Source organism: Buteo buteo, chromosome 11, assembly GCF_964188355.1.
Source record: "Buteo buteo chromosome 11, bButBut1.hap1.1, whole genome shotgun sequence".
Lineage (NCBI taxonomy): Eukaryota > Metazoa > Chordata > Aves > Accipitriformes > Accipitridae > Buteo > Buteo buteo.
In genome coordinates, this window is record NC_134181.1 from 31,039,637 (window position 1) to 31,051,711 (window position 12,075).

Here is a 12,075-nt window from a genome sequence, read left to right on the forward strand (position 1 = left end):
CTGTTTGTACATCTCCTACACATGCGACAACAGCCTCCCTCTTAAGAAACCGCAAAGCTAAGTATATACTTTAAAGGGTGAATCTCAAACCTATTTCTGCTGTTCCTTCCATCAAGAGCACTTGTGCTGTGAAGAAGCCCCACGAGAGACACGGCCTATGGCGCGTAGGCCCCAGCATCACCCCCAGCGACCACAGCCGCGCTTCCCACACAGCGAAGCGGCATCGACCCTGCCCTGCTGCGAAACCCAACCCGCGTCTAGCGACGGTGCTGCCTCACACCATGGCACCGGGCAGAGCCTGCTGCTGTGGCACCGCCACCAGCTGCCCTCCGGTCAGGAGCTGGGGATAAAAATCCCAATTCCTGCCCAGTTCGGGGCAGGAAGGGGGGGGGTGGGTGGGAGATTGAGCTTCCCAGAGCCCCACGGGGCTGGCAAAGCAGCGCGGCGGGAAGGGCTGCCCGGAGCAGGCCGCGGCGACCTCTCGGTGCGGCCCGCTGCTCCGCCTTGCCTCCTGTCAGGCCGCGGCCGGCTGCGAGGACAGCGAAACAAGGCAGGAGAGGGCAAGGATCCGCCCTCCGCCGGGACAACCGAGCCCACCCCGTCCCGCCGGGGCGGCCGCGCCTCTCCAAGACCGGCCCCCCCTCCCCGCCCCGCCCCGCCGCGCCGCTGCCGCCGCTCTGCGCATGCGCGGACGCCCCCTCGCTCGGGCCCGTTTCCAGCCGTTCGGGTGCATTAGCAGGAGCGGGCGGTAGCGTCGGAAGTGACGCCGTCGCTCTGGCCTGGCAACCGTTACCAGGGTAACGGGGAGGCGCGCGCGCGCGCGGGGGGGGGGGGGCGAAGGATGAGGCCACCCCGTCGCCTCAGGGCGCTGCCGGTCGAGCGGGGGCGGCCCCCGGCGGGTCCGGCCGGCGGTGGGGACCCGGCCGCCTTCCCCCGTAGTCTCTGTGAGGGGCCGGACCTTCCTTCGTAGGCCGCGGGGCGCTCCCCGCCCCCCCCCCCCCCCGGGCCTGAGCGGGGGGCGGCTGGGCTGGGCCCCGCCGAGCCCGGTGCCAGCTCACCGTCTCTGGGCTGCGGTGGGCCTCGATGAGGTGGTGCCTTCACCCGCCTTCCCGACAGCCCCCAGCTCCCTCTGCCCGCCGAGGCCTCGTGACATATCTTCTCTTTTCTGCAGAGGTTTTTCCAGGACACGATTATGAGTGATCAAATCCAGTTTATTGTTGAGAAGCTCAATCAGGAGCCCTTCAGGAAGAACTACAATTTAATCACGTTTGACTCCTTGGAGTCAATGCAGCTGTTGCAGCTGCTCAATGATGTTCTGGGGGAGATTGACCCAAAGGTAAGGAAGGCAATCAGAGGTGCTCACATGTGTGTAATTGTGAACATCTTAAATGGGCCTGATGCAGAAATTTGCTTTTATTTAGGTCTGGCTCTGTATAATCTTGTGGCATGTTTGGTTTACCAAAATAGCTTGTATGAATCTTCCTGGAAATAAATGTGCCTGGCAAGAATCCATTCTGTCTATACATCTATGTGTTTTTGGCAAACCAGGAAATGTTTCTTGGGCCAGGGACACTGGATCCCTGTCCCTCAGAGACTGATGACTGTATGTTTTCTCCTTGGGAATCAGGATACAGATCTTAACTTGGTTCATACTGACAACTGTCGCATTCTTAAGTCAAAAGTCAGGCTGTCTTGCACACATACACAGGTATGATCAAGAACTGAACCTCAGGATTTAGCTGTTGCAGTAGATATTGAGTCCTTCTCCTTTGAGGTTACCAGAAGTGTGTATAAGATCAGAAGGGATTGTTCATCCATTTAGGGCGCAGATAACATGTGCTAGGATGTCTGACTTCTTTGGTGGAGGTAATCCGTTTGCATAGATGAGGTCCCATGAACAGGAAGAATGTATACCTAGAATAAATTTACTTGAATACACATGTTGGAGAACAATCCATTAGAAGAGAATGGAAGTTTGGTGATAAAAAGGGTGTTCTGTATGGAGCATCTCGCTTCATTGGTGTATCATGATAAATGGATAAAGTCAATTCTTTCAGTGTTGCTAGTTAACTAACATGACTTGGACAAACAAGTGGATAACTTTTATTTTTTTACTCTTTAGCATGCTGTTGACATTAGAGAGGAGCTGCCAGAACAAACAGCTAAAAGAATGTTGAGTCTTCTTGGTATCCTTAAATACAAACCTCCAGGAAGTATATCAGACTTGTAAGTATCTTTTTGTCTACAAATCACAGTAAAACATCTTTTACAGCTTATACAGTAACGACCTTTAATTTAGTAGTTGTGTGTATTTTGGACCTCCACTATCCCAGCGGGTATGTGTAACGCCTTGAAGGCAGCTCCTCCCTTGTCCCTATAGAGTATGGTATAGGGGATGCCAGCAGAAGGCTCCTGCAGGCATAGGCTGCCCCTCGGGCCCTGCTGCAGCAGCTGCTATTGCAGAGTCAGCCAGGAGAGGGTGCCGCATGACTGGCAGGGTCAGTCCATTCTCCATCCCTTTCAGACCAGCTGCCCGAGGCTGGATTGCACCCTCCTGTGCCAGGTTATAACCCAGAAAACCCACACTCTTCCCACATTGCCTTTATTCCTGAAGAATATTGCAGAAAAGGAAGAGTCATTGTTGCTGGCTTTAGCCTTTTGATGTGTTACAAGATTTTTATTTGTTTCAAGGTAGCAGAATTGGGATCATAAATAGCAAACTGGTATCACGAGTGTTTTCTCTTTTAACAGCATTAAGAATATCATTAGGCAAGTGGAGAGGGAATGTCAAAATATTGCAAATTGTTTGTTCCAAGCCAGTGTTCTTTAGTTTAAGATTTATTGGGGTTTTTTGTTGTTGTTTTCGTATAGGAGTGCATTTCGCCAAGGGTTAGTTACTGGAAGCAAACCTGTAATTCATCCTGTCTTATACTGGCTTCTTCAGAGGACCAATGAACTCAAGAAAAGAGCTTACCTGGCACGTTTCTTAGTAAAATTGGAAGTGCCAGCGGAATTCCTACAGGATGATACTGTGGCTGACATCAACAAACAGGTGCCATTTTTCATGAATGCCAACATTTTACGTTAATTAATTAAAGTGCCAATAGGAGGAGGGATAAATGAATCGGGGAGTTAAGTTGTTGAGATAAGTATTCAAGTAAGTTATGTTAAGAGCATGTTGGAATCGAGGGTGAGCAAATATTTGTAATATGATCACGCTTCTTCCAATAACCCTGAAATTATATATTAATAGGTAGCATTGAATTAAGAGGTTTGAGATCCGTTAAGTATGGGGTACTAAATAATGTTCGGAGCCATGCTGGCCAAGACAGATTTTTATTTCTTAATTTTTAAGCACATTTTTTTTTCCTATGAACTATGAGATGGGTATTTTTAACTTTCTAAATTACCACTTCAAACAAGTCCAGAAAATGTTATGACCAAAAGCCAATGTCTCCTAACTGTCAATTGATTGTACAGTATTTAGTACCCAATATTTGTATTAGCCTTATCCCAATTCTGCTTCAACCATTTATTTTTTTGTGAATAAGTAAAAAATTTCTTTTTCCTGGGCTGACATTCCTACTCATTATGTTCTCACTTCTTTTGTAAGCATTAACAATATTGGATTTATAACTTGGAATAACTAAGCAGAAGTAACAAAGAGAGAAAGGAATGCAGATTGTATGTTTTTTCAGTATGTCACAGTCTTAATATGTGTAAATATCCAGCTCTATTATTTCCGTTACGTAAGATGTGTTCCTTTTTGGGATTACAGTAATATAACCATCTTATTAAACTAATACCCTGCTGATTAATTCAAAACAGAAGCTGGGGTAATATACTGCCTTAATGTAATTTAACTTTACAATGCAAGTATTTAGATACTAATGAGTTAAAGAACTGAGACTAAATTATTTAGATATACAGGCTTGCAATAGTGTCTTTTAAGAGAAACATTTCAAATATGAGAGTTTGGAAATCTTAGAACATGGTCAAGTTTTATGGCTGTATAGAATCAAGCTCAAATGTACTTTTGTAAATTATCCAAACAAGATATTCAGAATACTTGCCACCTTCCCAACTGTGCTGTGATTTAGACATCAGATTGGCTGCAGTATATAATTTAAACAGTGAGCAACTTCAGGCATGAATCTGGTTGTCCAGTCTTCAGTGAGTTGCCCCAGGTGCCAGGTATCTTTCTTTCCACTATAGGTGTTCTTTGGTCATTTGAGTGTGTCACTTATTTCAGGTGCACATGGGGTAGCTGCAGCTTATTTGATGAAAGTGAGAAACCTTCCCTTTGGTATGATCTAGCAAACTGCTATGCCCTTGTTTGAATCTTGCCATTGGTCTTGAAATTTTGTGTCCCAGTAAGGAAGACTTACTAAGGTCCCCTTTTGAAAGAGGTAGAGAATCCACACAAAGGAAAGTTGTTGGACATCAGCAATCATGAATACAGTTGCTCAGAGACTACCTGCTATTTCATGATTTGTTAAAGTAATTCTGTAATGCATAAGTGATATAATGGAGGCCAGTTGCATTTTTACTCCTACTTTTTTGTAACTCATTCTTCATTATCCAGCGTGTGCATACCTTATCATGCCTTTATTTGCCATTTAATCAAGCTCTTTCTCTATTATTTTATCTTCTTCTCAGTAGCCATTTTATTGCTATTTTTTTGAATTCATTCCAGCTTTTCAGTGTGTGCCTGATATTGAAACAACCAGAAATGAACAGAGCATTCTAGATGCTAGTTCCCCAGGGTTTTATAGAATAGAATTGGTGCTTCACTGCTCAGAGATATGATGCCTTTGTTTGAATTGGCCTCTGCTGTTGCCATTTTGTGTTCAACATTCATATCAATTGCTCTTTCCAGGAAGTAAAAAATGACTTGATACTCTCTTTTTAGATTTTTCCATCTCATTGAATGGCTGTTTCTGTGGAGATTATCTTTCCTTATATCTCAGCTTGCATTTCTCCAAGTTGAATCTAAATTTATTTCCTATCCATATTTCTAAACTCTTTCTGTCCCCTGTTATTTCTCTACCCACACAGACTTTCACACTGCCTCTCAGTTTAAGATTACTGGTGGGCAATGTACTGGTGTGGAAGTAGAACACTGTCTACTTCTTTCTAACTACCGATCTACATATATCAGTCTCTGTAATATACTGAGGGCATGATTATGCAATGTGTCAAAACTATTTCTCACATGTTAAGTCAGGTGTGCTCTTGGACCACTTTGCTGGATTGAAGCTAAGTGCTCTATAAATTCAAGCCCCACTGCTTTGATCAAGTGTGTTGTTAGATCAAACTCTTCCTTTGGGAGCTGATAAATTTATGTATGTGATATACATAGATTTATAGTAAGAGAGAATAATTTGTTAATATAGCATTGTCCATTTCAGATAACATCTTATCTTCCTGTTTTGAAAATACACTATGTATTACAAGGGAAGAGGTGAAAATACTGAAGAAATTGTGACACTTCTGAGTGTACCTTCAAATGGAAAACAATTCGCTGTAATTTTTTATTTTTGCTTTATAACTTGAGAAGATTTTTTGATGAAAATGCCTTTAATTCTGTTCTCACCATATTTCTATTTCTATATTTACTGTCTTAGTAGAAAAGCAACATATTGATCTGAAAGTCCTGAGACACAGAGCTCATTCTGAATGGTTTTTATTTCATTTTATAGTATGAAGAACTGATGGAAGCATTTAAAAACCTACATAAGGAGTGTGAGCAGCTCAAAACATCTGGTTTATCTACTGCAGAAATAAGAAGGGTAAAAAAATCTGACAAAATCACACAACTTTTGTTTAGTGGGGTTTTTTTTGAATGTCAGTTCTGTTTTTGTTGGTTTTGTGGACTCATTGCAGTGTATAAGTTGCACAGGTCAGAGCTGGTAGGCACTGCAGCTGCCTTTTTGGAACTGTCCTCTGTTGGCAAACAGATTAGAAAGTCCTTGCTCATGCTTAGAACTGCGCTTTCTGAAGCAGATTGGGAAACAAGGCTGCCAAGACTCTGTTTGCATGATTTTCAAATATTAGAACCCCTTTTCCTGTGAATGCAAAGTGATACAAAGCCTTTTGCTTTACTGATTTAGGGTAATAATTTCAGAGGGTGTTGAAAGAATTAAGAGCTTAAGTCAATAAAAATGATGATCCTGTGTGGCTAAAGTATTAAGTAAAGATGTTTGTCCTGTTTCAGCAAAATATTTAAGCGTGGGTACAGCTTTCCAGTAAGACATATGGACAAGTTAAGCAAATGTTGAGATAAGGCCTAGATTTGGAGAATTTATTTCTCTTTTTCTCATAACGTCTCTGGAATCCTGCTGTTTTAAGATAGGATTAAAGGAGAATAATAATTGGATACATGTTTTAGCACTAGAAAGTGGTTTTTTTAACACAATTTTAATACAAAAAGTGGCAGCAAACATCAGTCGTATGCAACTTCATGCAAAATTGTCTGCCAGGAGGTGGGTAATGATGGTAACATTAAGAACATATGTTAGACTGCATCAGGTGTTGAATTCATGCTGATTTTTGCTTGGTTGTTTCTGTTTGTTTTTATTTTAGAGAAATGCACCTGCTATTATTTTAAATGTTCACACTAATACTCAAGGATGCAGATGAAGGAATGTTAGCATAAAGAGAGTGGGAACTGTGGGGGAAGAGAGAAGAGAGAGATTGGAATCCTGGATGTTCTGATCATAGATCAATAAAATTATAACCACTTCAGTGTATTCAGAGAATAATTCTGGTTTTCATATTAATTTTAACAGAATTTAGTCCATTCCATATTATATTGTAAATAAATTAACATTTCTTTGTCTATTTTTTCTGCTTTTCAGGACATCAGTGCAATGGAAGAGGAGAAGGATCAACTCATCAAAAGAGTAGAGCGTCTTAAGAAGAGGGTAATAAGAGAAGTAACACTGTTACATTTCAGTGTCATAATTTTTGGCTTGCAACTCTGATTTTGGAATGCAAACAAGGATTAAGATAAACATACTGTATGTCTAGGAAGGAATCGAATAACTAATTGACCCACAGGGAATCTCCCTAGGCGTTCGTCCAGAGCTTTTAAGAATCTTGAGTCCGGTACTTTGCTGTCATTTCTGAGTAGTAACATGTATGGAAAGGAAGTGCTAAGTGGGCTTGTGAGACATATGATCTCTTTAATGTATTTCTCAACTATCTGACAGTAACATGCACTATTTATCCACTTGCTGTAGGTGGAGACAGTACAAAATCATCAACGTATGCTTGAAATAGCAAGACAGCTTCGCTTAGAAAAAGAGAGAGAAGAATCTTTGGCTCAACAGAAACAAGAACAAAAAAATCAGGTACTGACATAAAAGCATACCTATTAAAATAAATAGTTGTAGACATTTGGCAATCATGCATTTAAAAAAGTATATCAGGAACAACAGTACAGAGTTTCTCCCAACATCAGAAAATTAAATCCCATTTAAAATAGAAATATTTATCTACATTTTAAGGGAAGAGGCTTAACCCTGCAAGTTTTGAACACCTCATTCAAGGTACTCGGCTACCTCAGCTGCCACTGGCATCATCATGTAGCAGTCCCAGGAAATGTTCCATGACTTACTGTTGTAGCACCCAAAGAGAATTCTTTGCATTTATGGTAGTGAGCAAATGTGTTCCTTACTTTGATTTGTATCTCTGTGCATCTGCACTAAGATTTCAGGTGTTGAGTAACACAGCAAGTACCTCAGCTTTTCACTGAGTTGAGGGAATATATATTCAGGAGCAGCCTTGGGATTTTGGTCCCCAAATTTGAGAAAAATGACATCCTGGGAAGCACTGGAAGCAGCTGAAATCTGAATATAAGGGTGGGTTTTATTCCTGACCTACGTTGTCAAAACAAGATATTTTAATAAAATCCATTGCCATGTTGTTATATCATCTCACCGAATTCAGTAGCATGAACTTCAACGCTGTATTAAAAGGGGAAAAAATCCCAGATTTCTAGTATTGCAGTCTATATCTGGATGTGGAATCAATGTGAATAAGTAGGCTTTCAAGCTGTTGGGTCTTCAGTTGAACCTGAGAGAGATCACAAGTAAAATGAATGTGATGTCCAGCTAATTCCAGTTCTTGAGTACTCATCTAAATCACAAAAACGCTAATCAACTTGGGTGTTGTTTGGCAACAAACTTTCCAGCGTGCTCTGAAGTCGAACAGTAGATTGGTGTGACAATTCAGCTGCATTGAAGAACTGCAGTATAAGGATAGTTATTTCCTGCAGTCCTGATTCTTGCTGTCTCTTTTTGTTGTTCTAATGTTCAAGCCACTCACATTTTTGGTTGAAAATTGTTTAATGAATTTCTGCCATAGAGAAGATATCACTTTGGGGTACAAGAATACTTTCCTCAATTAACACTAGAGAATATCAAGTAAACCCAGGCTAATTGTTGAAAGTTTGTTTTGGCATGTTCCCTTCTGAAACAGATAGTCACCAGATGCTTATAGCTACCTTCTTTTATATTTGGGATTCTTTTTGATACTTTTTTGTTTTAGTTGTTTGAATATGCATTTCAAGGAAACGAGCTTATGTGTCTCCAATTCTCTCTCAAAAGTTGTTCCACGCAGAGCAGAGACTGCAAAGAGCACAGCTTCAGCTGAAAGAGATGCATCATGCAGTAGTGGATTCAAAACCTGAAAGTAAGTAGTAATCTATAAAGGCTGGGGGTTTACACTTCTCTGTTAGAAATGAAATAAAAACTGGACGGCTGTCAGTAATACGGTGCTGCCAAAAAGCATATAGGAACTTAAGAGAATCTAAAGAAAGAAATAACTTGTGTTCTAAAGGCACATGCTGGAGATCGTAAGGCTGAATGTGCCTTGCCACAGAAAGCCAGGGAGACAATCACAAGGGAAGACGGTATCAGTCATATTTTTGAGGTCCACTTTTTAAAAAATCTTAAAACAATTAAATACTGAATACTAACCATAATGCTCTGCAAGAAAAGAACAGTTGGAACTACAAAGGGTTGGAAAAAGCAGAAGCCTCTTACTAAATCAGAAGTTTGTCTTTCCAAAGGTTTTATGCGTTTTGTATTTGTAATTGGGCATTGTTGAAATACTGCCATTTAAAAATTTTCTCAGTGAATGTACAAATAAATTGCATACTATGTTTTATTCAGTGTAGACTTGTTTTTCTAGTTGCCTTCTATAAAATATTTGTTTGAAAAGCTTTAAGGCCTATTTCTTATTGTAGTGCAATTTTGTGTTGTAGTTTTGTATGGTACCACAAGTAAAGCTACTTCCTAATTAAGTTTTTTTTATAGATCATGGATTATATATATTTATATATACACACACACATTCTTATATATGATTCTAAGTATATATAATAGATATATCTATATTAAAGCCTATATATTTATATATGAATATATTTGTTTACATATGAAAATACTTCGTTCTCATGATACAACTGTAGCCGATTGAGTTGTATGTTGCTGTATTACATTAATAACAGCAAGATTGCTTCTCCTCATTTTCGGTGATATCTCAGTCAGCAAATAACCTCAGCAAAATAAATTATACTACTTGTGAAGTAAGTTAGTAGTCTATGATCATTTATAAAAATAGCAGGTGGGAAGGAATTGCAGTTACTAGATAAATATGTAAATAACTGTCTCCAATTTTACAACCTCTAGGTTCCTGATGGTTTAATCACTTTGAAGAAAATGTAACAAGGATTAGCCTGGCAGTTTGACAACAAAACTGGGAGTCAGTTTAGGGTTCAGTGTTTCAGATATATGTGATCTTTGGCAAATCACTTAACCCCTTTCAGTTTGTCTCTTGCACTTGGTTATTAATAACACATCACAGGACTGATAGAGGTTTTCTGTAGGGTTGATTTATAGGGAAATAATTTACTGTATGTAAAGTAGTGTGAAGGTATAGGACTCTGAATGGTCCTTTTCACAGGGCTTTTCCAGTTGCCTTCTAAGTGGCTGTGGTAAAAAAATGCCATGGAACGATTTTTGTTGTATGTATAAATTACTTCCAAAATTATAGAATCTGACTATTTATTGATTTAAACTTAGTAAAGTAGGTCATTGTCTTACTCTTTCAAGTACATTTAATATTCCAGTTGCATCACATAACTGCTTTGGCAGCTATTTTGAGTTAGAGAATTTTTTTCAGTCACCAGCACGTTGCTTTGTTATTACTTTGTGATTTTACTTTAATTTTTTTACGATCCTCATCAGCCACTGAACCACAAATGGACCTAAAAGAGTATCTGAACTGTCTTTTTACTCAAAGGGACTTGCAGTGGATTTTATAACTGTTCCATTTTTGCAGTAGCTATCAGAGAGTTTATACAGCAAAGCTGTGTCAACATTTCTATTTCAGTTCCTGGTTTTTTTTTTTTAAGGCCAATGGAAACTTGATGGGTTCAGTTCACAGAAGCGAAGGTAACATAATAAAAAGCCAGTAAATATGTGATTTAATCATTGAGATGAAAATAAAGATAAAGTTAACATATCTAATTTCCTTAAGTCCTGCTTGCAGGGGAAAAAAGTGTTTAAATGTTCTGAAGAAAAACTTGGAGTCATTACTTAAGAAAACTTGTGCTGAAATTTTGCCCAAACAAAGACTTCAGGACTTAGCTTTGTAATTGCTTTTTCCCTGTAGTAGTTACAAAGACACTGCCTGTAGTAGCAATTACAGAATGCCAACTGTGTTTTTTAAATAATTGAAATTAGGTGACCACAGTGCACTGAATAAGATTCAAATTATTTTAAAAGCTTTGTTGGTCTATAGTTTGCACAATTTATTTTTATTTTAAAAATTCCTTTTGGCTGCAGTTTGGTACCTCCACTGCCTACTTGTATCAGTATAGCTTGTATGCTAACAATTCAATGGCTGGTTGGTAGGTGTAGATTTTCACTGGAAGTTAGAACTTTCCTTTAAAATAATTTTCTTACATTTTTCATACTTTAGGTGTTTTTGCTTCCAAAGCAAGATAAAATGATAAAAGTTGTTGTTAATGAGTAGAAGCTTTTTGGTCTGTCTTACAGATACATGCTCCTTTCGTTACTTAATCTTATTATGAATTTAGGATGAAGTACTTTAAAGACATGTAAAGGAACTCTTTAGGAACTAGCACATATTTATGAGTATTGTTAACATGCAATTAGCATCAGTCTGCTTTAGCTGTGCCAGGAAAATACAGCTTATGGTTAGTAGGTTTTTAACTCTTAGAAATATAATATTTAGAAGACTTTCTATTGTATCATGAAAAACAGTTGATTGTTTTGAGATGTTTTGTAGACTAAAATTAATCATACTGGTTTCCACAGTACACTCCTTCCCTGTTTATTAACTTCAGTACTACTCAGTATGTTGTTTGCCTATAGAGACGCAGTTGCTGCTGGTAGCAGTAAGTAACATGAATTTGCAGTTTCTGGGTTTTTTGTTGTTGTTCTGGATATGAATAGTATTTTTATTAACACTGACCACTAGTTTGAATAACCTAGCTCATGCTTTCTCAGCAAGATTGTCATCTTTTTGCTTTGATTATCTCTGCTGGCACAAACACAAATTGTTAACGCCAAGAAGCAAACTGAATTACTGAAATTCTTGATCTCTGTCCATTTTACAGAATGTTATTGTTCACTTTATTGGCAGAAATATGAAGAAGTGGATGACTAGCTTGAAAATATTGATTAAAAGAATGCTTTAAGATGGATCATTGTTGATAAACAGTGAAACGTATAATTTATATACTTCATTAAGTTAATATGTAGTAATAGATTTAGAACACAGAGAACTTCAAAGTTCTTCAGTCAAAAAGGAATTGCTTTATACAGATGTCTATTTTAAGTCATTCTGAACACTTGATGAAAAATAGAAATTCAGGATGCTATTATTCAGATATACCATTTGAATGAAAACATAAACATTCTTCTTTTCCACAGAACTATCTTTCCCTAAAATTCCAAGTTTAAATGATCTCCACTACCACTGCAGACCACGTTACAATTAAAGTTATAGGTGTATTTGGTAAAGGAAAATGGCTTAGGT

General features: G+C 39.0%; 1 protein-coding gene across 4 annotated transcripts in view; it reads left to right on the forward strand.

The window, feature by feature from the left end:
• The first annotated feature begins 697 nt into the window (after positions 1 to 697).
• The window catches only part of IFT81 (intraflagellar transport 81), a 73,935-nt gene continuing 62,557 nt past the window's right edge, over positions 698 to 12,075 (forward strand). For all 4 annotated transcript variants that reach the window (XM_075041348.1, XM_075041347.1, XM_075041346.1 and 1 more), the window contains exons 1-8: positions 698 to 797; positions 1,172 to 1,336; positions 2,123 to 2,226; positions 2,872 to 3,052; positions 5,703 to 5,792; positions 6,861 to 6,926; positions 7,245 to 7,355; positions 8,613 to 8,697. In XM_075041348.1, the coding sequence (XP_074897449.1) occupies positions 1,193 to 1,336; positions 2,123 to 2,226; positions 2,872 to 3,052; positions 5,703 to 5,792; positions 6,861 to 6,926; positions 7,245 to 7,355; positions 8,613 to 8,697 (781 nt within the window). In that variant the 5' untranslated portion in view covers positions 698 to 797; positions 1,172 to 1,192. The remainder of the gene's footprint in view (positions 798 to 1,171; positions 1,337 to 2,122; positions 2,227 to 2,871; positions 3,053 to 5,702; positions 5,793 to 6,860; positions 6,927 to 7,244; positions 7,356 to 8,612; positions 8,698 to 12,075) is intronic.